This window comes from Megalops cyprinoides, chromosome 7, assembly GCF_013368585.1.
Source record: "Megalops cyprinoides isolate fMegCyp1 chromosome 7, fMegCyp1.pri, whole genome shotgun sequence".
NCBI lineage: Eukaryota > Metazoa > Chordata > Actinopteri > Elopiformes > Megalopidae > Megalops > Megalops cyprinoides.
The window spans coordinates 36,316,185-36,343,913 of record NC_050589.1 but is presented as its reverse complement, the minus strand read 5'-3'; the positions used below and the strand labels follow the sequence as shown (position 1 = coordinate 36,343,913).

The window sequence follows — 27,729 nt, the reverse complement described above, 5'->3', positions numbered from 1 at the left end:
GTGCGTGTGTGTGCGTGTGTGTGTGCGCGTGTGTGTGTGTGAGAGCACGCGCGTGTTTGTGCATGCATGTTTATTTTGTGCTGTCAATCTGTTCTTTCCCCCCTCTTTATCTCTTTGCAACACTGTGAAAATGAGCTTCTCTGGACAGGAGAGAAGGAGGGAACCGGTACAAAGTCTTCCTGGTACGGAAATTCGAGGAAAGTTCGAGAAAACTGAAATATGGAAGACGTTAGTCTCAGCTGAGCTGCCTCCGATTTGAGCTCTGGCAAGAAACAAGCAGCATGCAATGGAGGGAGAGAGAGTGACAGAGAGAGAGAGGGAGAGAATCTTGACCAGTCCATGTACGGCGAAGGAATCTTTATCTGGCTAATGCAGTGAGCCAGTTCTCTACTGGAACGTCCACAAAAACAAAAGGCTTTACATCTTCGTGTTTCAGGTTTTTTTTACCAACAGCAACAATATGTGTAGCTGGATTTTAAGCCTATTTATTTCTTGTCATTTTTCTGTAATAATTAATGGTGCAATGCTGGGTGTCAGCCAGACAGGCCAACATGCCAGACAGATGACGTCTTCACATTGACTGGTATGAAACATGGTGTGCGCAGACGCTGCCAATGATGGTCAGACGCAAACAGCGCGAAGGGAGGGTGCACCAAGCCGTGGAGGCCAGAGGGATAAGGGTCCAAGCTGGATATGGGGTTTTGCGGCAAAGGGGCACTCCTGCTACAGTGATCAACGGTGCTACATTTAGCATTTCTTGTTCCTCTTTGAGAATCTCAAAGCGCGGCCCGCACCTGGGCAATGCATGGCAACCGTGCTGCACAAGGCCGCTCGCACCACACATCAGCTGAGGCGGACAGGGAGGGATTTGTTTCGCCAATTAAACCGGGCGATGATTAGGCTTAAAGAGCCAGGTGGGGGGATTTGGCCAAGAAATTTGTCCGGGGATTTGGCAAAAAAACAAGAACAGTCATGCAGCTGACGCCAGCTAAGCCATGTTGCCATTGCGCCAAGCTAGTGCACCCCACCTCTTCAGTTTGGGTAACACCTAATGTGACACTGAAGACCAGAGCTACCTTTTCAGAAGGAGAAGAGAAGAAAAAATAACTGTCTAAGTTGTTCCCTGCCCATAGTTCCTGGTTCTCTGTCCCCAAGTGGCAGACCTGTGGTTCTATGGTACTACAGTATTATGGGTTGAGCAAGATCTAAGGACCAGTGTTACCTTTTGAGAAAGATAATGGAAAATAATGACTAAAAAAATAACAACTGTCTACGCTGTTGGCAAGTCTCTTCCCATAGTTCCTGGTTGTTTGTCCCCAGGTGGCAAAACTGTGTACTACAGTACTATGGTAAAGGAGAATGTCTTACACCCTAATGACTGCTGGGCTGTTTCACACTGTCATCATGCCCCTAAGCCAGGTACTTTGGTTTGATTTGGTTCAGTAAACCTCCAGCTCTACAAATGGACAATATCTAAAAATATCAGCTGTGCAATTCTCCTCAACAAATAAATAATATAATCATAACAGTAACACCAAGTGGTGACTGGTGCTATCACGCATAAGAACAGACTGCAAGCAAAGGCCTTCAGAGAGCCACATTCTGTGGGGGATTAGCTTCCTGACACAGCAAGAAAGCTTAAGATGTAAGGCCACGCTCCTCAAAAACTCTTGGTTACATTAACTTTACATTATTTATTTGCCTACATTATTCATTTGCTTGGCACCAACTCACGCAGCTTACATTATACATCACTGAGTCACACAGCTGGATGTTTACCAAAGCAATTCAGAATAAGTATCTCGCTCAAGGGTAGAACTAGCAACCCACTGGTTCTGAGTCTAGTTCCCTAACAACTAATCCACTGTTGCTCAGGCCCCCCCAAAAGAAAAGCAACAATAAACAAAGAAGCGGAAATCCTGTCAAATCCTGTCAAGCATTTCTAAAAAAGAATGTACATAATGCGGTCACTCTTTATTGTACAGTCGCATTTGTACTGATAGAAAACAGTTGATACATCCATATCTACCTGCTCATTTAATAAAGTGATTCTTTCCTCAGACAGACAGTGGAAAAGTAATACAAATTCATTTTAAGAATATTTGCAGTCTTGTTTGCCATGGTTTGAAATTACCGTTTAAAAAAATATTTGAGAGTTATTGTTAACATCCTGTCTGTTTATTAAATACTTCAAAGGGGGGCAACTGAGTGAGTTGTCTGAGTTATTTGTAAGGGGAGACATAGCTAATGTAGCAGGGTGGCAGGTAGCAATGAGGGAGGCTTCAAGAACCCCTATGATGGGTGGAGTTATTTACTGTCAATCACTTGTTGGACTTGTCCAATCAAAAGCCTGTACTCTTCACAGTCACTGATAAGATATGATAGCTCCACCCACAACAGAGTTTGTGAAGGATACCTATTCATAACAAGAGGCACCACTGATAGCCAGACTTACAGACATCGGGGGACTCATCCGAGCCATCGGGACAGTCCTTCTCTCCATCACAGCGCCACCCCTTGGAAATGCAGGTGACCTGATCCTTACACACAAATTGCTTGGGACTGCAGGTCTTCGGGGCTGAAACAGAAGGAACACAGTAAGCTGGCCATTTAAAAAAGGCATTCAGGGTGGTTCTACTGTATAACAGGATATAAACCTCAGAGAAAGCACTCCATTGGATGCATTACGACAGTCAGTCCTGAAAACACATTCCTTGGGAGTTCATTCTGAATTACTTAATGACTTCTTTCTCCAAAAACCATCAAATTACTTTCCAACTCCCAGTAGACAGTACAAGGACATGTTAAACCATCACAGGAAGTGAAACCACAGATGATTTTTCTGAGAATCCAATTCAGTGGATCAAATCCAATTGGTTGCAATTTCATCTGAGAGCAGTAACCTGGCCCTTTTACACAGAACCAAAGTCCGCCCCTGCAGTGGAAATATGGCGTCAGATTTATGTCAAAAGTCGCAAAGAGTGCAGAAAACATGCTTGCGAGCGCAGAAAACATTCTCACGCACAAAGTAGCCACCACGCGCGACAGAATTTCTGCTTGGCGAGCGCTGGAGGACATATGCACTCGCGCGGGTTGACTCTGCTCTCGATGTTGAGTTCTGCCCCCGTGAATCGACCCGAGTTTTGACAATTTGGGGGCGGAAACCAAGGGAGGCACTTATGATTGGTCACTTTCAACGCAATCAGACCCACACGACCTCCTTGAACCTTGATTGACAGCTTCCGTTAACTGAACGACGGGCAGACAATGTTTGGCTAGAGGCTTATTTTACATTTACATTTATTCATTTAGCAGACGCTTTCATCCAAAGCAACATACAAAAGTGCAAATAGTGGGCAAACAACAGGGACAAGGGCAAGATGTGTACAGGTCATACAATGCAGATAGTGCTGAAGCTGGGTGCAAGGTCAGTGTAGCGAGACAGAACTAATCTGATCTGATGTTACATATCGTTGCTGTCAGACGGAAGCCTTGTCCAATGTCCAAAACCGTTACTTTTCAGGATATGAAAAAACCCTGTGTTTTTAAAATTAAAAAAAAAAAAATGAACAACCGCATTGTCAAAGTTGATGTTGTGTCTTTATATATGGTCAGATACTTGCATGTGTCATTATATTAATATTTTACCAAAATCAAGCTCAAGTGGAGCTTCAAGGGTTTTTGACCAGCGAATGTCAAGATGCGTGTTTTGTCCGTCATTGATTATCATTAGAACAGCTGCATCTGAGGCAGTAAGTGCATCAGATGATATGTACTTTATTAATCCCAGTGGGAAATTAAGTTATCACATTACGTTATCATCAACTTACAGGTTATTAAGTTTATTGTAGCTATGTGTGCGCTCGGTTTTTCCTGTCGTTGAATACATTTGGCCAAAATTTCTTTTTATAAAAGATTAAGTGCTATGAACATGCTATTGAAGATAGTACTGGCTATGACTACGTGGCAAATGCTAGACTAAACTGCACTCCAACCTACCGTGGTTTGCCTGCACTCTTTTCCGCTCCCACATGTCTCAGGCCTCAAATACGTAAAACATTAGCCTTTATAGACTTAGTGTTTCTTGCGTAAAGAAAACGCTGTACTTATTCACACAACCAGTTCTTTATTTAGCCATGCACTGCAGCTCTTGCATTGCAAACAACCAGAGAGTGTCTCCAAACAACTGCCTACTGCTGTGTGTTCTTTGACAATATAGCTAGCTGCTATACTTCAATTATCATCGCCGTTTCAATAATGGACAGAGTTTTAACTGAGTTTTCTAATAAGTATTACTTTCGATGAAGGATTGATCTAGCTAGCGAGATAAAGGCTGTGAATAATCTGATCATTTCTTGTCATATCACTAGCTAGCTACGCTAGTCTCCTCAGCAAACACTTCCACCTATAATCACAATGCTAACATCAGAGCTAAATTTGATAAACAGGTACACTGCATCGTTTTAACCGAGTTTGCAACCTAGGGCTAATTTAAAAGCATTTTATTGAGCTGTTTGCCTCAAACGAAATTGCCTCGTCACTGTTTACCTTCAGCTCTGCTGTGTGCAGCACTTCATTCAAGATGGAGGCGGGGTGGAGCTATGAGGTTTTGCCAACAGTTTGAGGATCCAACGGAGTTACGAGATTTAGTCTCAAGCTCTTTTGAATACTTTTCATTGGTTAAATACAGCCACTGGGACAATAAAGTGCTGCTGTACTACCTAGGCAAAACGTGCTACAAATATGTGAGAGATAGTGCTACAAGTACGAGCCAAGAATCTTAGATTTACAAGGTCAAATGGCAAGGGTGTCAGTCCAGGTAGAGTCTGAAGAGGTGTGTCTTCAGCCCACGTCTGAAATTTCAAACAACTGATTCCTGACAACAAGTTTGTAGTTTAAGACACAGTGGACGGAACAATGGCAGCGACACCTGAGGATTTATATGTAAGTGATACTGACAGATGGCTTTGTCTAACAACCCAGCAGTTTACTTACTCTGAAATTTGGTTGGAACATGTAAATAGCTAACGTTAGCTATGCTTCCCCTATCATTCAGCCAATTGCATGCAACAGACCAAACGTTAAGTAACGTTAACGTAAGTAAATTGCTGGGTTGTTAGACGAATCCATCTATAGACTATTACAGTCGTCATTTAAGCAACCGTTCACAAAATCAAACTTCAGCTCGCTTGCAGTTGCACTGTATGTCGGAACCTCGCGGCAAAGCTGAAAATACCCATTCATCATGGAAGTCCGGTTATTAAAATAAAAGCTAGACAATGACAAAACAGACAATAAACAAAAAAGAGTTTGTACTTCACAGTATTTTCGCTAACTTTATCACAGTCCTTCCACACGGTACCCTACTTTTGTATGAGCTGTCCATTTTTCACATAAATGACTTATGAGCAAATGGGCTCCTAGAATCTCCCCGCAGCTTCAGAAAAAGTGATGACGCGCAGGCTAGCCATCTGATGCGTAGCCAAAATAAGATAACCATAGAGAAATTTACCCACAACGTCATTATTAGGGCCCCTTTTAGTAGGCCCTGTCTCTCTCTTGTACACCGTCTCATTCGAATGTACACACACGCTGCAGCTCAAACATGACCCTTACAGATAATCTATAATGGCAAATGTGGTCATTGTAGTTATTGCAATTTTTAGTTTATTTTTATCTTTGAGAAAGAATTTTCATTTGATCTTTTTGCTATTTATTTAACTTTATGCCTGAAAACATATGAGTAAGTAAAGAGGGTTTGTAATTACGTCCATGTTGTCACAGCCTATTTCTTTTCACACCAAAAAAAAAAATAAAACGTTAAACTCATTCAAATATCGGCCTGAAATTTCGGATATCGTCTACTTTTTGTCACTGATCATCATTATTGTATCGGCCTTGAAAAAATCATATCGGTCAACCCCTCGTACACTTGGGTAATACATAACCTGTTGTGCGAGTTGCTACAAGAGTGTTTGCTAAGCTAACTGCAATGTCATGTAATGTAATTTGAAGAGATAGATGACAGCGGAGGCAGAGGCCGTCCACTCTCGTCGGCACATGGCCCTGTGGACAGGCCAGCCTGCTTCACTCACGGCCCATGCCGCAGACACATGCGAGGGTCACCCCGAGTTCACGAGCGCGCTTCCTATCCAAACGCAGACCTCATTTAGACGGCACATTTCATCGCCATTATTTATTATTGTTATCGTTATTATTTATTGGCCTGGCAAGACGCCTCTATCCGGCATACAACGGCAGTTCCCTGACCGCTACACCACACTGCCGGCCCAAAACTATTTCCTTACCCATTTCTTTTAAACAAATCATCTTTTACAAATTCTTTTCTCCATTTGTTGATATCTTCCTTTTTTTAAAACCAGACTTGGAAATATTTGTTTTCTAGTTTTATAACTTTTGAGGCATTTTTCAAATCACAAAAAATATTACAGGCAAAAATGAAATGGCAGACTATCTGCTCGATCTTTTTAGTCTCAAAAAAAAAGAAAGAATCAGTATTTTCAGTTCAGTATTTTAAGCCAACGAGTCAGTGTGGACCGTTGAGGTTCACCACAGCATAGCCGTACGGACCAGTGGCACTGTGGAACTTCCCTGATGCCGAGATTGGTCGGCTCTGCTGCGCTCTGGGAAAGACCAGAGGCCTCCTGTGTAATTATACCAATCCATGCAGGCCTGTAGCATACGATTAATCCACCCACAAGCACTTCACTGTCAGGCCTGTGGAAAAGAGTGAGAAATCACAACCCAAAGATAGTTATTGTTTTCTTTTGTTATTCTCTTTTTCTCACCTCCAGATTTAAGGAAGATGACTCGCCATTACATGTATTAGCTAGAGGAATAAGAAGGGTCTGAAATGTAGTTCGGTCCAAAGGGGGGAGCTGTTCCTCCCCACATTTCCAAGGAGCCAGTTTGGAACCTGCAGTCCAGCAGGCTGCACAGCTCTGGTAAATTATTGATTCCTCTACCCATATATTATAACCATATTATTCTTTCATAAATGTGACCTGAAGTGTTTGACTGTAAAAATGCTGATTGCTGCTGTAAACGGTGTATTTATTTCAGCAGGCAGAGACGCAGCGAAAAGGACAGTGCTTTGTGTCGTGCTAGGGCTCGCGGCGGGGGGCTGCCCCATGCCGGGACTCCGCAGCCCGCCGCTCTCTGCACTTGGCAGCTCTTGCTATGGAGGGGGGGAGGGGCATGTGCTCGGTGAGGGGGGCAGGATGTGACCGCCATTCCAACGGGGTTGCGGAAGCGGCCTATCATTGCGGTCACGTTCCCCTCCAGCCCACAGGCCAGGGGGGATTTAGGCAACCGCCTTTTATGTGTCCTCGAGCGACGAACCCCCGCCAGATTCGCAGAGCGGCAAAGCTCACAGATACGTGGGGGGCAACTGGCCGTGCCCAGGACAGTGACCATTGGCCCTGGTCGATCCAGACTAGGGATATGAGATCACATCAGAGCACTTTTTATGTCAGAAACAGCACCAACAGAGAGGGATCTGCTTTTCTGTGGGGCGAAGATGTGGGCTATTGACTGAATGTTTTTTTTCCTTCTTAAAATGACTGCATCATCAGTTCACAGCAGGAATGTCTTGCAGTTACAGATCATAAACTCTCATTGATCAACTGAAGCGTTACCACGACACAATCCTGAATATACATAAACACAATCTAGAACACAGAGTACAGCAGAAATGAAGGGTCTACAGCCCGCCACCATCAAATGTGACATTCTATGATAGAGGTTGAGAGAGGGGGGAGAGAGGGGGGGAAGGAGAGTGAAGGGGGGGGGATGCAAAAGGAGTCGGAAGAAGAAAAAGAAAGGAAGATGGAAAAAGAGAGAGGGGAGGAGGACGAGACAAGAAGAGCAGGACAGAGAGAGGATGGCATTGTAATAAAATCATCTAGGGCTCGAATGAACCACCCCCAGGCACCACACATTTAGAGAAGGGAAGTATCAGTTTTATCTGTTAATACTTTAGTTACCTTCTTCTTCACCAGGATAAACACAATGCCTCTGAGGAACATGGAAGTGACTCCACATCCTCTCATATGGCTCCCAAACCAATGTTCAATTGCAGTACTTCATTATGACTTTTGCCATGTTTGCATTGTGCATAGCACGAGAAATATCAGGTTGGATTAGTTATGAGCCATGATTGATTTATTTCTACCTTACCAACCACTGGAGCCGCCAAGCAACATGATAAACAAACCAAACTTGATCATTGATAGCTATGAGGGACGTTGGGATTTTGTTAACCCCAGAACACGGAGAGGTCATGTGTTATCAGTGACCGACTGAGCCAAGTCAGTCTGGCAGACCCAGAGGAGATGGGTGATACCCCAGGCCCAACGCTGAGCCAGGATATATGACTGAGCTCTGAACCACAGCACAGAAACCCCCAAACGGGCATGTGCCTTCTCTTCATGGAGGCCTTTATGGGATAGGCTGGCTCCATCACAAATGACTGTGCAGAAAATGCTAAATAAAACGTTGCCAATTCTACATCTTCTTTATCACAAGCCCACACCCCATCCGAGAGAGACCACAGGATGGAGGAAGTCCACAGCCAATTTGGGGCCGAAGGCATGGTGGCAGCTTTTCAAAGAAACCCTTTCCGCATATGTGTTTTTTTCCACATCCGTGAGGTGCTGCGCATTTTGTGAGGGTTTCCTCTTTGCTACTTACTTACAAAGTATGCCGAACAGTTGCCAAAGTCACCAAGACTTGATAATTAAAAAAAAAAAATCCCAAAGGTGCGGCCAAATAATCTGCTATTTCTGAAGGTGACAACGTGGCATTTTTTCCTTCTTTTTCACATAAACTTGGGTCGTGAAATATTTCCACGTGCTTCACAAGCCGAAAGGGAGAGAAGAGTGGCTTTGTTTGGACTGCTGGCACCAGAACGCACGCTGAAATGTAGGGGGCCATTTACATAAAGGCCTGCTGGGAGAGCTCCATTCTTCGCATGATGAAGCACTTTTACCTCATTCTGTGTTGTCCGACGCATGCAGGCGTGCAGGCCACAGAATGCTCTTTCATGGACAGAGAGCCAGACTGCTGACTCTGCGCAGGACATCGCAACACAGCTCCTCCATTTTCACAGCTCCTTTCTCACAATGGATCCATCAAACGCAAAGAAACAAAGTCACCTGTATGATAGAAAACAACAGCGAGGCTGACCTGGTGTTGGGCCCATAATGTGTGTGGAGGGTTAAATATAGCCTAGAAGTAGAAAAGGGAGGGGGAGGGGCGTGTATCCTAGAAGGAGCCAGTGAGAAGAGAGGCCCAGGGGACTAAAGTGAGAGGGTGAGATGAGGCGGAAAGGGCTCCAAAAAGTAAACGTGATGGAAGCTGAGGATAGGGAATTATGGGCTAGCAGGATGCGAGCAGTGGACCCCTAACTGGTGCAAAAGCGAAAAGAAATGGAGAAAAATATTCTTAAATTTTATATTAGTATAAATACTTGTTTATTTCCTGTCGTTCCTGATTCTAATCTAAAATGCACTATCCACCACAAAATGATGTGGAAGGGGGACATCTAGATATAACATCAACTTGATAAGCACAGATCCTCTTCTTCCCTCTGGGGAAGAAGGGGACACAGTTATTCTAGCTAATTAAGATTAAAGACTTTCCCGTGTGGCCCATGCGGAACTTTACCAAACCTCTGCAAATCTTTGGGGCGCAGACCTCAATACTTGAATGGAAAACCCATCAGTGTGGTCACTTGGCATTGATCTGTGTTAAGACTGTGTGCCACAGGAGGAAGCTGATTCTGGGTAAAGTAGGCTACGCAAAAAGGACTGAAAAGGAAAAACAATTAACTCTGCTGGGTCTGGGCTCTACTCATCAAAACATGCTATTGTTTGCTATTGGAAATGCAGAGCTGCTCAGAACCCTTTTTCCAACTTGTCTCCACTACAGTGAGGTCAGTTTCAAGTGCTCCTCCCATTTTTCCGTTGAAGGCACAGTGTGAGAAGCCTCCACCTCTGTTACTTTTTCAGATGGAAGAATCTGAGAGTTCCCTTCAATTTGATACGCAATTCATCACAAAAACGAAAGGAGACTTGCTTTTGTTGCTCTGTGATCACGAGGCCATCTGTCACAACCTGCAAACAGATTTTATCTCACATGACTAAAGCAAGATGGATGGCTGAGGCATTAAATATGAATGCCACATTTTGCCCGCTGCAGAAGAGGTCTCAGGGAAGCTCTCAGCCCAGTCCTCGCAGTAAATTCCATCACAATATTTGCCCTAGAAATACCTGCAGGCTAAATGGACACATCTTCACATGTCTGGATGAGTGGGCAATTTGAACCCAAGGAAGGAAGAGGGGGTAGCAGGGGGCCATGAGGGGAACAGGAAGTAACAGAGGAAGTGACTCTTCATCTCCTGGGTGCCACACCCAACACAGATGGACTGAGTCATGCCATTGCTACAGCAGTTGCAAAGCAGTTGAAATTAGGCCTGCACGATATGAGGAAAATCTGCAATGTGCAAAAACATTGTTCAATATTGCGATGACAGTATAACTTGCGATAAATAAACAAATATTTAAGTGTGCATATTAGCTATACAGTTCCTATGTCTTTCTGCTTTAATAGGTACACTGCCAAACACTGAATAGCCTATGCCCATTGAATAAAGAAATGAAATAAATTATTTCGAACATGCTTTTATTGAACAAATTGCACTTGAATACCCAACCAATTAAACGCAACATTAATTTAAATAAGACATTATGACTATAAGAAATTAAAATGTAATTTCCCCATGCGCCCTCTAAAATATTTTCTTCTAAACCTGAGGTGCCCAAATTCTTTCCTATGAAGGGCCAAAAACTAATCCGGATGGAGGGCCGTGGGCCAATTGATGTTATGTGATATTACATTAAAATGTATTATATTTTATAGAAAATTGACATTCTAAGTCTAAAAATTTCAAAATAATAAAAACACTACTCTTTAATCTGATTAACAGTAATTTTATTCATTTGCAGAGATGATTGTCAAAAACATAAAACATCCATATGCTTCTTTTTGGGAGCATAAACATATTTAAAAGGAAAGACACCTTTCTGACAGAAAGTGCATGCAACTCAAGGTGCTTTTTTATAAAATTAAGTTGAAAACAGCTGTATTGTCCACCTATGTAATCAGAGTGGAAATTTGACTTCAACTTCAAAAATTAACAAAAATATAAAGTTAAACATCGTCGTGACAACACTGAATAACAAATCAATATTGGATATTAAGTTAACATTGAGCAATGTTTAAGTTACACATTATCACAAAATGCCCCCATATGTTAGCTAACGAGCCACAATATCAAAACGTATCAATGAAAATTAGCTTCTCATTCATCGGATCACTCGTAACGATTTGGTAATTTCGTTTTATAGTAATGTTGGCTAACTACTAACCAACAACAGATAATTTGTCGGAAATACAACAGAATCCACTAACCCAGGCTTCCTTTGGCATAATTATTTTGCCTAATTGGTACTGATTTCGCATTGACGTCAACTTAAAATAAAACATGCATTTTAGCCATCAATTTCAACACTCGCTCCTTGTAGAGGAGGATTGTAGTTTATCACAAAGACATGCTTCTTTAGTGCATCTTATTTCCTATTCAACCAGCGCTCGTTACGCCCACCCCGCCTTTTCTGCTCATTGGTGGAACATCAGTTTTAAGGGGCACGGCATCCCACCCGGAAGAACGTGGTGGCGGGAGCGCATAGCTCATGGCAGGCCAAAACAAAGGGAGCGAAATTGGGCGGCCCAGTGATAGATCAAATGTTCGCATGCTGAGTGTGAATGCATGGCGCGTGTAAATAAAATGAATTTTCTTATTCATCGCGTTTCAGTCTTTTGCATTGTGTTTATTACGCATGTTCATATCGCGATGATGATGAAAATGCGATTCAGCGGTCAGCACGAGTTGAAATGCTGGGACTGATATCTAGACTAAATGACACATTAATAACACATCAATAACACATGACAGAGAAAACCAAAATGACAGACATTAGGATAGACCAGCTGTGGGGAGAGTGGTGTTGTCTCTGACCTGGGCAGGCTGGGGTTCTAATACCTCCACTGCTGACCCATTTCAGCCAAACATACACACACACAATAGTAATGATGATAAGAATAGACTGAAGTGATATAGTGCCTTATGAGCACCTCGAAGAATTTCGCGTTGATAGGGTCAGTGACTCACCTCAACCGTCACCACCCATCTGGGTGATGCATGGCAGCCATTTTGTACCACACACAGACACATACACACACACACAAACACACACACACACACACACAAACATCAGCGTAGAAGCAAAGTTAAGGGACAGGAACGGAGCACATGCCACCTCGCTGTGACTCCCAAAGTTGTTTATTCATCTGGGCGTGTGCTAAACACTTGGTCAGAATGACCGGGGCTGACTGAAACCCTGCTGTCAACACGAAGACGAGAAAGCACTCTACCAGCGGCAGGAAGCACCCCTTGTGATGCAGACCAGCCCCATTCCCCATTTGTTTCTGGCAAAACTCCAGGGATGTGTTTTACTCCACTGCACCACCATTAATATTGCCTACGAGCCCGACATGCACATACAGAATAAGATAAATGTCATTATTCAGGGGTCAAAATGCAATGTTTCTTTCCCCAACCTGACATGGAAACCAACTGTGTTTTCACATACTGCTATTCAACTCACAATTTAAAATGAAAGGTTTAGCCACTTCATGAAGTATTTCAAGCCTGACCACTCTGCCAGCAATATGTCCCATTTGTTTTACAGTTAATTCAACAAAGTCACTAATAATTGCCTCTGCAGGCAATGGGGAAAATAACTGTTGTCACTAGGGCTGCAACTAACAATTATTTTGATAGTTGAATAATCTATCGATTATTGAAACGAATAATCAGCTATTCAGATCATGAATCGCACAATTACTCAGTGGCTTTTATTTATCAATTGGCTTTTAAATTTAGCTTGAGGTTGCTAACTATATGCTAACTAACAATACAGACAATAAAGATGAAAACTTCATTCAAAAATACGCCTTTTAATGAATAGTTTAGTGATGGGAATAATGGCTCTTTGACGGGAGCTGGACCTTAACGGCTCATCGTTCTTTTTTTTTCTAATTTCTTTTTTTTTTAGGGGGCAGAGGTTACTAGGCTTATCTCTGAAATAGTCATATCATATAATGACATGATGTGGATCGGAAATTACTCGTACTGCCAGACCTCATGTCATTGTGTATCTGTGCTTTACAGCTTTTATTCTCTCTCTTTCTCAGTGTAGTATGCTACACTGAATGGATTTAGAGCAGTGAAATTTGGGCGCAACGATAAAAATATCGGCTCTCAAGTACGACTCAGATCCCCTCGTTTGTACCAAGGACCTGTTCAAAAGACTCGGATCTGTCGCGAACGTACATCACTAGAATGGTTACTAGCTCTAATTCAGTGAGGGCAGTTGCTTGCTGGGGAGTACAAGGCTGTCTTTGTACAAGTACAGGTACAAGTCTTCCTTTGAAGAAAGCCATCCATGGAGATCCAACAAACCCATAACTCGTTTGAATTCATTCGAATGCAACCCACATTGGGCACGCACGCATGGATATGAGTTGTAGAAATCTTTCGCGATTTAGAAAGTATCAAATTCTCCAGTGTTCTCTAAACGTGTGCACTCGGCAGCAACACTATCTCCAGCCATAAACATCGCCATGACAACGATGCAATGTTTAAGCAGAGAATTTGTAAATAGCAGACAGGCTCTGGTTTAATATTGTAAAGTTAGGGCACATTTGGAATGTGAACAGGATTGTTGTTAATAGTAGGTTATTATTTGCTACACTGTATGTTCAACGTCATTAATAATTTATTGATCAAGAGAAAATGTATTTCAAATAGAAAACATTACAGCTCATAACATGAAGTAACATGGCTTTTAACATTAACATTGGCTATGCTAGCTAGCTAACTAATTTAATGAGATGAGTCTTCATCATCCAGAGAGCCAACGTGCCACCTCTTCAGATGCTCGAGCACAACTGATGTGCTCCAATGACAGGCAAGGTCAGGTTTGCAAATGTTGCCATTCACAACCTACTTAGCAGAGTGAGCCCTTGTGCGCGAACCGTCACACCGGTGTGATTAGCCGTTTAGCGAGTATTCTAGATTGGAATAATTCTAGCTAATTTTAGCTTTGAGGAAACAGCGATTTAACATTAAAAAATATAGCAAATGCTAACTGAAAACTATGAGAAGCTTAATAACGCTAATGAAAACATAACAACTATGTAACATAACATGCACGCTACAGAGCATAACAAATAAGTTACGTGCAAAAGGGTTAAGGTCTTTGGGCATGAAGGTGTTGCTATCTCTATTGTTCACTCCAGTAAAGCAACGTAGCTTAGGCTATATGTCTGAGCATTCCGAGTCAGCACGAAAAACACACACGATGACGTCACCAACTAATCGACAAATTTGTTGGCAACTAATTTGGTCATCGATTTTAGTCGACTACGTTGATTATTCGTTGCACCCCTAGTTGTCACAGTACAAGTACCGATACCTCTTCAATTCGGATGGACTCTTGTGGTCTAGCTTGTGTGAGAAACTATAAGCCCTAGAGTGGCAAATCGCAGAGCACTTAGCCAAGGTGATCAAGGGTCAGTAATTTAATACTGGGTGTAAAGTGCCCTTGGTCTATGAGTTGGTAGGGCCCATGTGTTTTTTTCCTGTAATCACAGAATTACTGATGGAACTGCAAGACTGGAAAGGTAATGGAAGTTCCATTTGTAGAACAGCAAAGCTTTTGAAAATGGAATCAGGCACTTAAAAACAAAAAATGGCCATGTAATTCAATGCCTGGTGGCTGCAGTAGTAGTGTGGTAGTTAAATAGGGAGGAATGCTTAACATTTTTGCCTATAACATATGGAGGGCACAGGAAGATGTGTACTGTGCTACTTGTCATGATTTGTGCTCTCTCAGTCTATGACCCATCATTGACAGACTGTGTTTGGTTGTAACAAATTGCCAAGTTAGAAAATTGCTGGCTGCGAATCCAAGCAATAATGTATTGACAGTCCAGTCTTCACTCATCGACTGGCATAAACATGTTGTTCCCTTGATAAACAGGCATATTGGCTCCTTTGTTTTTATTTCTCGATCTTCACTGGGCTTGAATTAAATAGGGTTATGTCACCACATTACCAATGTCCAACAAACTCTCTGAATAATGAGTTTATTAATGTCTCACAAAATGGTTAATGTCATCTATCATGTATGATAACTTTAACTGACACTGAAAACCAGTGTCCAAAATCTGCATACATAATTTTTCTAAAGACATGCATGCACAAACATAGGAATATGTTTTTGCCATGCTCAGTAAAAATACTCATTTATTTCCCATTATGAAATCTTTCTATTTGTACTTTGAAATAAACCCTCAAACCGCAAATGCATGGCTATAAATACAGAATAAAAGCGATGGTGAGTCAGTCCACAGATCAGACTGTAACTGCAATGTCACGGTGATTGGAAGGTGCCCAGTTTGTCAACGTCGCCAACGCGGTCATTTTGACAGTCTGTCTCCCTCTCCCAGAACTAAGGGGGGGGAGAGAAAAAGAGAGGTGGAGGGAGGGAATGGGGGAGAGGGGATAAGTAAGGAAGGAGACAGGGAGAAAGAGAGGGAGTGACAGAGTGAGAGAGGAGAGGGAGGGAGAGAGCAAATAAAAAGGAGGAAGAGAGAGAGAGGGAGAGGGAGAGATAGAGAAGGACAAACAGGCTCTACAGGTGGCTCTGATCCAGCCCTGCGCCGCTGTCGGCCACTCCTCTCTGCTCCGAATGACGGCGCGGGCACGGAGTGTTCAGACACCCCTCCCAGCTGGGACACCACTGACCTACTTTCGCTCCCCGCCCCGTGGGGCTGGGGGGGGGGGGGGGGGGGGGGGGGAGTTCCCGCTGTAAAAAATCAATTCCAGATACCCCCATTGCGAATTCCTGCACCTTTTAATTGTTTTCATATGTGAGATCTTTCAGCAATGGGGATCAGAGAGAACCCTGGTGATCGGCTCTGAAAAAGAGGGCCCCACTCCACGCCTCCTCTCGCACCGTGCCTCCTCTCACCCTGTGCTGGCGGGTAGGGCCACACCAGCATTGGGAACCCGCCGCGCGGCAGGCCACCCCTGCTCCAGCGAACGAGGAATGGCAGTCGCGTAACTGTGTGGGATTCCGTCAGCTGCAGCAGAGAGGGACGGATCTGATCAGGCCGCAGGGTATATCTCCGTGCGCCGTGGCAAGAGGTTAGGCACAGTTCACGGTCCGTCTCCCATTTCAGGCGTTTGGCCTGCTGAGAGGCTTCAGAGGATCTACCTTGACAGGAAACGCAAGGAGCTCTCCCTCCACTGTCTGTCAGGCTTCAGTTCAAGGCATTTTTAAGAACAAAAACTCCCTACATAAACTGCCTATACACACATTTATCTTTACTAAACACCTATTGAATACTAAAATGTTTACTTTTTTTGCACATGTAACTGAAGTGGAGGGTTTAGACATAGATCATAGAAATACATACATTTACATTTATTCATTTGGCAGACGCTTTTATCCAAAGCGACTTACATAGATTACAGTTCTTTACAATGTTATCCATTTATACAGCTGGATATTTACTGAGGCAGCTGTGGGTTAAGTACCTTGCCCAAGGGTACAGCAGCAGTGTCCCAGCAGGGATTGAACCGGCAACCTTTCGGTTACGAGTCCTGCTCCTTAACCACTATGCTACACTGCCGCCACATACATACATAGATACATAGAAAACCATAAACTTCTGCCCATGAAGAACTGCCGTCAATCTCCCTAACTTGGCTCCACCTCTACCGTTTCATTAAATCAATTTCATTTTCTACTATTCATCACACAGCCACCGATCAGACATCCGAATAAGCCACACTGATTTAGCAGGCATTCAGACTGTCCTCTGAGAGAACATCAGCAGTTTATGTAACAGATGTAACATTTCTAACTGGTCTTTTGAAATTTATTCAAAGTTTTCATGAAAGCTCAGCAAGCATTTCCAAAATGAACCCCAGGAAAAGGGTGCACTTGGACATACCCAAGCAGGCACCAAGTCCTCAGAGAGCTTTCTGAATTCTTGGTATGTCCACCCAAACACTTTCCCTGGTTTTTCTCCAGAAGAAGTCTTTTAAACACATTTCCTATCATGTCTTTTACTTGTCAGCTGACACGGGCAGCATTGCCAAGGTTCAGGGAGGGTATGATACCCCAGCAGTTCCTGGGTATCCCCTCACACATACACACCCACAAAAACGGGGCCAACTCCAGTCCCAGGGTGAGAGGACAACAGGACGCTCTGCTGGGGGGGGCGGCAGGGAGGCGGGCCGGTGGGCCTGCTTCCCATCACCCCACTGTTTCTCTTCCCTCCTCGGCAAGATGGAATTTCATTTCTCCACAGCTGAGATTTACCAACCGACAGACCAAGCCCACAAGCGTATGTAATTAGGCCCCTGAGGTTGACTTCTAAATTGTTTCTCTCCACTCAGTTTTAGCCATATTTCAAAGCAAGAATCTGCTCTTTGAAAGCAACAATTAAAAGCCTAACAAGGAACATAAGAGACAGAGACCGAAGAAATGAAAGGAAAAGGAATTGCTCCTGTGATTATCGAACTCCCTCCTGCACCTATTACCTAACATTGAAAGCAGAAGGGTCCATCAAAAAAGAGGGAGAAAGACCTGAAGCTGGAGAAGCAGACAGAAGATGACAATGTGACTCTAATCACAGTTAAGGAAACAAACATGCGCCTGGAGGGCATTTCCCCGCAGAACGAAGCAACAGCCTCCAAATTACGGCTCAGACTGTATGAAAAAGGACCTGGGACCTTAAAGAGGCAAGAAACAGGAATTAAATTACAGAGACTTCCATTACCACTCCTACTGATTCTCTCCACACCAGCACACATCTCGTACATACACACACATAAACCCTCACACGGACACATACACCAAGACATGTACAGATTCATATAGACACAAACATCAATACATATACAAACACAGGCACACACACTCATGCACGGCCACACACATACATGCACGGCCACACACATTCGCACATGACCTTGTAGAGACGCACAAGTTTAGTTTAGTTTAGTTAAAAGTTAAATTTAAAAGGGTTAAAATTTGAAAATAAACTTACAAATTACTTGCATATATTCTGAGGACCTAGTCTAAAATTTCTGGTTTTAATCAATTTTGAGAGAATATTTGGGGGATGATGGCAAAAATGTCAATGTGGTGTAACCGTAAAAACTTTGTACCAAATAATTAAACTTGCTTAAAAAAGGTGAAATTTTCAATAAAACACCCTATCAACTAGTTTGGCATAACCTTACATTAGAACTATTTAATAGTAAATAAAAGTAATGGAACACCATTGCTCTGAATATTATAATTATTTTGGGGAATCATGTCAGTCAAGTCAACTTCCTGAAGTGTCAAGGTGGTGTAACCACCAGTCAAGGAGCCATTTTGTTAATATTGTGCAAGAAGACCATGGCTGCATCCAAATACTCAGTATGCACTAACGTCGGTTAAGAACCTACTACCCGACTGTTACTGTAGTACGTTCTATGGGTATGTGAGCGAGTAGTAAGGTCACAATTCGGACGTACTCCACCGCCATCTTACCTGTCCTTTGACCCGGATATTAAAAATCAGCCTGCTTTACTTAGCTGATTTACTTAACGTTAGCTTTTTAAAACAAAAAGCTAACGTTATGTAACAAGCCAATTTATTTGTTAACTTAACCAAGCTGCCTCCAATGACCTTATAAGCGTTTTGGATATAGATACAGTTACAGTTTTATCACTTCTGACATAAGGAGTAAAACAACAAAAGGGTTAAACAACCAGAAACAGATCAGTTTGCAGAGTGTCAGTAAACTTTGGCTTAATGAAAAGCCAGTAACTAGAACATTTCACGTTTTTAGTAATAATTATTAGTTAATCAATTTCAGTGTAGTTATTCAGTCCTTTTTACATCAGAAATCATTGGGGAATTATTCTTCTTCGGTTATACGGGCTCCAGCTGACTTATGGGATAGCGTAGTGTAATACGTTTGCATACTTCAAAATTTCAACAGATGTAGTAGGTCATCCGGGTACCGTTCGACTACCCTTAAATGCCTACTGAGTATTCGGACACCCTACGGATTGTGACGTACTGCTTTTTGCATACTATATAGTAAGGCTATGTAACAGGAAATTATATCACAGAGAAGGACCCCTGATGACCCTAACTGCTGCATGCCAAGGTTAGTAACTTTCTTTAAAATATTAATTTGACATTTTTAGGGTATGGTCAGGTATGCTTAGGTTTACATGTCAAATCGTATGACCCCAGGAAAACATTGATCTTTCATCATAATTATAAAAATAAGTATTTACTTTAAAAATTATATTTGAAATATTCACACCAAGGTCATGTCTCAAATTTTCTTCGGGATTAATAAAGTATTTCTTATTCTTATTATGTGCTTACATAGGTGTCCATGATAATGCCTGTCAAATTTGATTTTAAACTGAAAGGTGAATTGGTGTTACCAGTTACACCATTTGATTCCTATTACAAACCTTTCTGTTAGAGGCCAATTTTGTCAAATATCAGTAGTTTATGATGCTGATTAAAGATGTAATATTTATATTACATCTTTGACACCTATTGTTGAACATGAACAGCAGCTTTAAAAGACCTAAAACTCCAATAATTCAGTGACAGGAGAAATGTTACTCAAAGATTAAAATTTACACCTGTACAACACAATTTATTAAATTTCTGCTATTTCATAATTAATTCAGTTGACCTTGTTGACTGTCATGCTTGATTTTCAGTGTCAATTTCTTCAACAAAAATGGCCCTTGACTGTAGAAGCAACATGGTCAGGTGGTGTAACTGGTTTGTGTCAATTGGCATAACCAGTATTTTTCATAAAAATATGATAATATACAGGAAAATTAATGTGGAATAAAATGTAATCCTCTATTGCAGTGTAATAACGTTTTTTTTTTACAATTTTTACATAATTTGACAAAGATTATTTAGAAAGCAGGTGTTTTCAGTAAATGTCCCACTAAATATTGCACAAACACAAAAAATTTAAATTTAGAAATAATCCTAATAAAATCTATTTTCATGTGATATTTTAAAATGAAGTAATTATTTTTATGAGTACACTTACATACACTGTAGGTGGATAAAATATTTAATATTTCTCATTCTTTTGTGGTTATTTACATTTTAACAAACCTGATGCATACTTTTAAAGTTTTTAAAAGATTTTTGAATTGCTCATCTTGCCAACCCTTATTTGTCACGACCCACAAACAAACACACACACCATGCCCATCCAATCTCTACTCATTCAATAGCTGCGCTGTTTAATGGCCATCAAACAAGAACAGTCCCTATGCTTTGTGCGAGAAAGAAAGCACAAATCACTGACCCGAATCTGCACGGCATTTCATGGCTTACTGCGCACACGTACACAACATCCATACACCACTCCAGCACTAATCCTCACAGTCATTTCTGAAACCAGGCATTTAAGTGCTACATAAATATTCAAATAAATGTATGTACCTAAGTGCTGAGGGGGATTATGATGTTTTCAGTTTCTCTCAGAGTTCCCTAATGTGAAGTCACCTGATAAGGCCCTGCTGCCCCAGATTGTGGTCTAAACGGTCACCCGTGATAGTCTTTGCAAAACAGTTTTAGCATTAGCATTACCATTCAACAGGTGAGGCCCGGAGATTGCAAAATATTATCCCCTGGGAAAGTGTTTGGTTGGATCTACTGTACCAAGCACAATACAGAATGCTCAAATGTCAAGGATTCTGTATCATGCTTGCAAGTCTGGCTAGATGCTTTTGCTGGGCGATTCTCCGACAGGTTTAAAAGTGCTTCTGTGAGAACACGAAACCCAGCACCTGGTTGGACTTGACTTACTCAACCACACACCAAATCAAAGGAATCCATAAGGTAACTGCAATTTCTAAATGTTCAGTATGTCCAACTGAACACTTTCCCTGGGATCTAATCTTTTATGACCTTTAAAAACTAAAGTGTTCCACTGCCACTGCATTGCTATGGCTACTGACTGCCACAACAACAGTCCCAGCAAGCTCTAGTCACGGATAATACCAAAACTAGGATCCAGTAATGAGGGGAACAACTGAATCCAGTTAGGGATGTTATGAAACTAGAACAAAAGGGACAACTACGTGCCAGCTGGACCTCTTAAATTGGTGCTTTCACTGAGTTTGGGGCCGTAAAACTTCAACGGCTCACTTCCTCCTCCTGGAGCAAACAAACAAATAAAAACTGCGAGCTGAATGTTGTGGTAAATGTTTCATGAACGTGCTACAAACTAACTGTGCTTTTCATTTCTAATGACTTTTTTTAAGAACATTTCAGTGTTTTAATGAGTGTGGAGCTTTAGATGTCCCTGTGAATAATCAGGAACTCTCATTTGCATCAGATCAAAGTGGTAGAGTGTGTGTGTGTGTGATTGTGTGTACATGTATGCATGGAAGAGCAAACTTCAGGAATGCTTGGAGATATACCTACTGAGACAAATGCCTTATCGGGGAGTTCAAGTTTTGTTTATGATGATTTTAAGGTTAAAAATTGATGCATGGGGCCATAAATAGAGGTCGTGTAGAACTCTTTCTCACATACACAGACAATTTAACGGAACAAAATCCCTCAGGCTTCTGTCATTCGTTTCTTAGTCATTCATTTGTCATCTTTCCAAAAATTTCCTGACTGTGTCTGACACATGCCAAAGAAGCAGACCTAAGCCTTCACCTACAGTGCTGGCCAAAAGTATTGGCACCCCTGCAATTCTGTCAGATAATGCTCAATTTCTCCCAGAAAATGATTGCAATTACAAATGTTTTGGTAGTAATATCTTCATTTATTTTGCTTGCAATGAAAAAACACAAAAGACAATGAAAAAAAAATTAAATCAATTATCATTTTACACAAAACTCCAAAAATGGACCGGACAAAAGTATTGGCACCCTCAGCCTAATACTTGGTAGCACAACCTTTGGACAAAATAACTGCGAACAACCGCTTCCGGTATTCATCAATGAGTTTCTTACAATGCTCTGCTGGAATTTTAGACCATTCTTCTTTGGCAAACTGCTCCAGCTCCCTGAGATTTGAAGGGTGCCTTCTCCAAACTGCCATTTTCAGATCTCTCCACAAGTGTTCTATGGGATTCAGGTCTGGACTCATTGCTGGCCACTTTAGAAGTCTCCAGTGCTTTCCCTCAAACCATTTTCTAGTGCTTTTGAAGTGTGCTTTGGGTCATTGTCCTGCTGGAAGACCCATGACCTCTGAGGGAGACCCAGCTTTCTCACACTGGGCCCTACATTACGCTGCAAAATTTGTTGGTAGTCTTCAGACTTCATAATGCCATGCACACGGTCAAGCAGTCCAGTGCCAGAGGCAGCAAAGCAACCCCAAAACATCAGGGAACCTCCGCCATGTTTGACTGTGGGGACCGTGTTCTTTTCTTTGAAGGCCTCGTTTTTTTTCCTGTAAACTCTATGTTGATGCCTTTTCCCAAAAAGCTCTACTTTTGTCTCATCTGACCAGAGAACATTCTTCCAAAATGTTTTTGGCTTTCTCAGGTAAGTTTTAGCAAACTCCAGCCTGGCTTTTTTATGTCTCTGGGTCAGAAGTGGAGTCTTCCTGGGTATCCTACCATAGAGTCCCTTTTCATTCAGACACCGACGGATAGTACGGGTTGACACTGTTGTACCCTCGGACTGCAGGACAGCTTGAACTTGTCTGGATGTTAGTCGAGGTTCTTTATCCACCATCCGCACAATCTTTCGTTGAAATCTCTCGTCAATTTTTCTTTTCCGTCCACATCTAGGGAGGTTAGCCACAGTGCCATGGGCTTTAAACCTATTGATGACACTGCGCACGGTAGACACAGGAACATTCAGGTCTTTGGAGATGGACTTGTAGCCTTGAGATTGCCCATGCTTCCTCACAATTTTGCTTCTCAAGTCCTCAGACAGTTCTTTGGTCTTCTTTCTTTTCTCCATACTCAATGTGGTACACACAAGGACACAGGACAGAGGTTGAGTCAACTTTAATCCATTTTAATTGGCTGCAAGTGTGATTTAGTGATTGCCACCACCTGTTATGTGTCACAGGTAAGTAACAGGTGCTGTTAATTACACAAATTAGAGAAGCATCACATGATTTTTCAAAGGGTGCCAATACTTTTGTCCGGCCCATTTTTGGAGTTTTGTGTAAATTGATACTTGATTTGACTTTTTTTTCTTTCTCTTTTGTGTTTTTTTATTGCAAGCAAAATAAATGAAGATATTACTACCAAAACATTTGTAATTGCAATCATTTTCTGGGAGAAATTGAGCATTATCTGACAGAATTGCAGGGGTGCCAATACTTTTGGCCAGCACTGTATCTAGGCAGCACATATCTGATTCCCAGTGTTATACAGATAATACAGTTGTGTATATATTTCCAAAATTAGCATAGCCTATTTTAACATTTGTGCGGCTGCTAGCATATAAATAAATAACACACCTTTTGATGTTGAAATGCAAATTTTAACTTAAATTTTAGCCTTAGCCCATTTCATTGCCAAATGAATACATCCATACACTGTTACAATAGCCGTTCACTTTGTTACACTGCAAAGCCTCCACACTTCTCAGGTGAGGGTACTTATGTGTGAAGTCTTCATGTCTGGTGATAGACTGAAGAAAATGTAGCCGCAACTATGTACTAAAATATATCAGTGCAAAGAAATAGTATTATCTGGTCCAGAACTGAAAGCACTCTCATTCATGCGAAGGCGGAGTCAAGGTTAAAATTGCTTTTGTGGCACACTAAGTTTAAAATGTATCACGAAAACCCAGATGCTCATTCTAACACATTTTAGTTGTCACGGCTGACATCATGACATAGATCATTTTGGAATTGCTGACATACCTGTCAATGACCAATCATACAGTATTTACCAGTGAAGACCACCAGTCAGCAAAGTTTCGCTTTCTTTCTTAGATAAGTCTATTGTTGCCTTTTACGCTTGTTTAGAAGCACCGTTTTTGCATAGCCATATCCAAATAAAAGAGAAGCTACAACAGGTCAATTTCAAACCCTGTTCATCCCACACCAGAGGCTTCTCAGGAGCATTAGGGGCTAGAATGCAAGTCATGCAAGATGGGGCCTAATTGCTCAAGCACATTGTGAACACACGTAGCTGCAAAAACAAGTCTTGTAACTGTTCACTGTGAGGCACAGTGGCTGAAAGGTGGTTAGTGAGAGGGAATACCTGAGGCACAAAAGCAGAACAACAGTCTCTCTCTCCAGGCACCCTTTTTCCCCTGGGGTTATCCGTTGCCCCAGCGTTTCTTTCATTTATTATTATTTTCATCAACACTATTCCAATTGCACAATGTTGGCTGGACAACAAATGCCGCTCGCCTTGCAAAGATGACCAGAAACAGCCGGTGGCCGAAACAGCTGTCGAATGAATAGGTTGTTTTGGTTAGGATCGTGCCTGAGCCCGTACACTGCAAACCCAGCAAGAAAACAGTAGTGCAAAACTGCAGGCTGGGTGGGTTTCGTAGGCGTCCAAATCATGCCAAAGATCGTCATAACAGATTACTATAGCTCTGCTGTGCCGCATGTTTACCTCTGCTGCATTTTCCATCAAAACCACCTCACCTCTCCTCTCCTCTCCTCTCCCCTCCCCTGGCAGGACAAAATTCGCCAAAGCCGAATCGCCTGAGCAAAAAACAGACAGGTTCGATAAACCGCAGCAGCCCGTGAAATTGCCGTGGCTTCCCACGCCGTTCCATCAGCGCAGGTCCACCGCGTTTCCTGCAGGCCAGGTGCGAGGTGGGGGCCAAAGGTGTCCCCACAATTTTCCAGGCGGCCACAGAGACGGCTCCAGCCGCCCGAAGCTCGCAGTGGCACTGGCAGAGAGAGCGGTCAGACGCAGCGCCCCCCTTACAGCTGTGGCAGACAGCCCCACAGGCCTCAGGTGGAGGGGTTCACCAGAGACCGTAAAACGCAAAGGCAACGTTTAAACATGTGTTTACACAGCCACGTTTGTAAAATCAATTGGGGCAAAACTGACTGAAAATAATCAACTTTTTGTCAGTCCCACTGCAAGCTAGGTTTTCAATAAAGGCCCTGATACTACCTGATGAGAGAATGAGGCCTCTCAAAAATGTGCTGAGCCAACTTGTAGAAATCAATCGCTTACTGAATTGAACCAATCACAGTGATGTGCTGGGGAGAGCCAAGTTTTTATTTTTGATTGATTCATGAAAATCGGCGATTGACAGTACATTAACTCCACCCATGATGAAGTTCATGTACCCTTACTCTCCCATCACTACTTGGCATATACAGGTTCCACCTCAGCAATATTTTCAAATCATTCCTTCAACTATTTTGAGACCCTTAGTGATTTAGAGACCTTTTGAAGGTGAAGTGGAGGTAATATATTGTTACATATTTTTTCTTTGCAAGGCCTCTTTCTTGATGAATTCAAGAAAGATGCTATATATTTCAGAGATAAAAACGCAACAAGGAGCTGAAGGTACTGCACTACTTTTATCTTAACATTGTAAGAAAAACAACAACACAGTAAGCACAACAAACTGTATGTTTGAATTCTTAAAACACCTGTATTCGTTCATTTGGAGTGAATGAATTGTTTTTTGGTATGTTATCAATGAATCTCACTCCTTTAACTAACCGCTGTGAGCGTGGCAACCTCTGCAAAAATTTGGCTGCAGCCAGCAGTAGAGCGTCCCTCGGGTCCAGTCCAGTGTTCCGGCCCAGTTCTTCCGGGCCCACAGCAGAGAACAGGGAAAACACAGATGTTGCAACCAGGATGTACCAGTGAAACAACCCTCCAATTCACCATAAACAAACATCCACTTGTTTTCTGACATGGGGCTTACCCTTTCATCAGCGAACAATGCTGCAGCACATGACGCGGTTTATATCAATCCGGCTTTATCTTCCCTGCTCAGCGACAGTAATGTACCATGTTTTACATTTAAAAAGAGGCAGTAAAAGCATGCAGAGAACGGAATCCTGCTGAGCACTGTCGACAAAAAAAGCTCCTGTCGGATAATATTACATTTCATATAATATTCTTTTACTTTCCAGCACAATGTCTGCTCAGCTGGAAAATATAAACAAGTGTTGTTAAGGCTGCTTTTCATTAATCTCTCTGGAAGCTAAGCTCTCGCAGCGAAAGCACGTATAAGTGTCTTAACACGCTGACACAGGAGTGAGACTCAGCCAATTCCTCCAAATGAAAAAAAAAAAAAACTGCTAAAGTCAGTGTGCAGGAGTTTTTCCATTCAGAGAAAATATTCAAATGATGTTTCCCCATTGTTAAGTGTTTTATGAGTACCCACAAGCAGTCTTACAGAGTAGCTTAAAAGCTAACGGCATTAACCGATAGAACTTCACAATGTGCATTATTACAGGTATGAGAACAGTTCTAAATAGTTTTTTATTATTTATTTTATTTTTTTATTAATCAGAAAAAAGAGAATTATATTCACAACTTTCAATGGATATTCCCTCTAATTCTTTCAACAAACAATGTGAAACAAGTTATAGTATCCCAAAACACAAGTTAACATTTTAAAAGTTTTTTTAGCTTCATATTAGACTGGGCAATCTTCCTGCCTTGCAGAACAAAGGAAACAAAACTGCAAGCCTCAATGGTAAGAAAGGCTATCTTAGAACAGGGAAGCTACTCAGGGACAAAAACTAGCTAAAATAAAGCCGAGGAAAATAATGGAAAATCTCCAGAGCTGACGAGACTAGAAATGCCGTGTGGTGTGTGTGCGTGAGTGCGTGCGTGCGTGCGTGCGTGCGTGCGTGCGTGCGTGCGTGCGTGCGTGCGTGCGTGCGTGCGTGCGTGCGTGCGTGCGTGCGTGCGTGCGTGCGTGCGTGCGTCTGTGTGTACTTCAGGCAGGTGTTTTCTGGGAGACATAATAACTACAATTTTCTGTCGAGTCAGACTGAGGGGAGAGAGGAACTACGTCTCCCCTCCTGGACTTCACCTAGAAAACACACCAATCTTCTTGATCCAAATTACAGAATGAGTTCAGACTTGCCTTGGGAGAAAGTCTACATGGTATGTTTTGGGACCAGCAGCAACCTTTGATTGCATGAAAGCTTATTTTGATCGCTCAGCTGGGCTCCTGGACTAATTTTTTTTTTTTTTAAACATTAACAGGTTCCTTGCCGTTTTTCCCCCTCTTGGTTTTATGTAGACGATTGCTTCTCTTTATTCTCTTTACTGTTTTTTTGTTTCTTTTCAAACTAACATCCTCCACCCTAAACATAGACACACACACCTTAACAGAGAGTAAACAATTGACATCTAAGTTGGATCAACGCTCAAGGCAATCTGCCATGCAGATAAACATTAAAAGTAATAAATGTGCCATCTCGGTGTGTAATCATCAGCAGTCCATAACTTTGACAATGCCTTCTGGTCATACTTGTGTTGCCAGATTTAACAAATATCAGGATTTACAATATATTAGTTGTGAGGACAAATACCATT

At 42.2% G+C, this 27,729-nt stretch overlaps 1 protein-coding gene across 1 annotated transcript in view; it reads right to left on the bottom strand.

Annotated features, from left to right (window-relative positions):
* lrp1ab (low density lipoprotein receptor-related protein 1Ab) overlaps nucleotides 1-27,729 on the bottom strand; it is a 146,876-nt gene that overhangs the window by 114,690 nt on the left and 4,457 nt on the right. Inside the window, exon 2 of the mRNA XM_036533059.1 lies at nucleotides 2,456-2,578. Within this exon, the coding sequence (XP_036388952.1) occupies nucleotides 2,456-2,578 (123 nt within the window). The remainder of the gene's footprint in view (nucleotides 1-2,455; nucleotides 2,579-27,729) is intronic.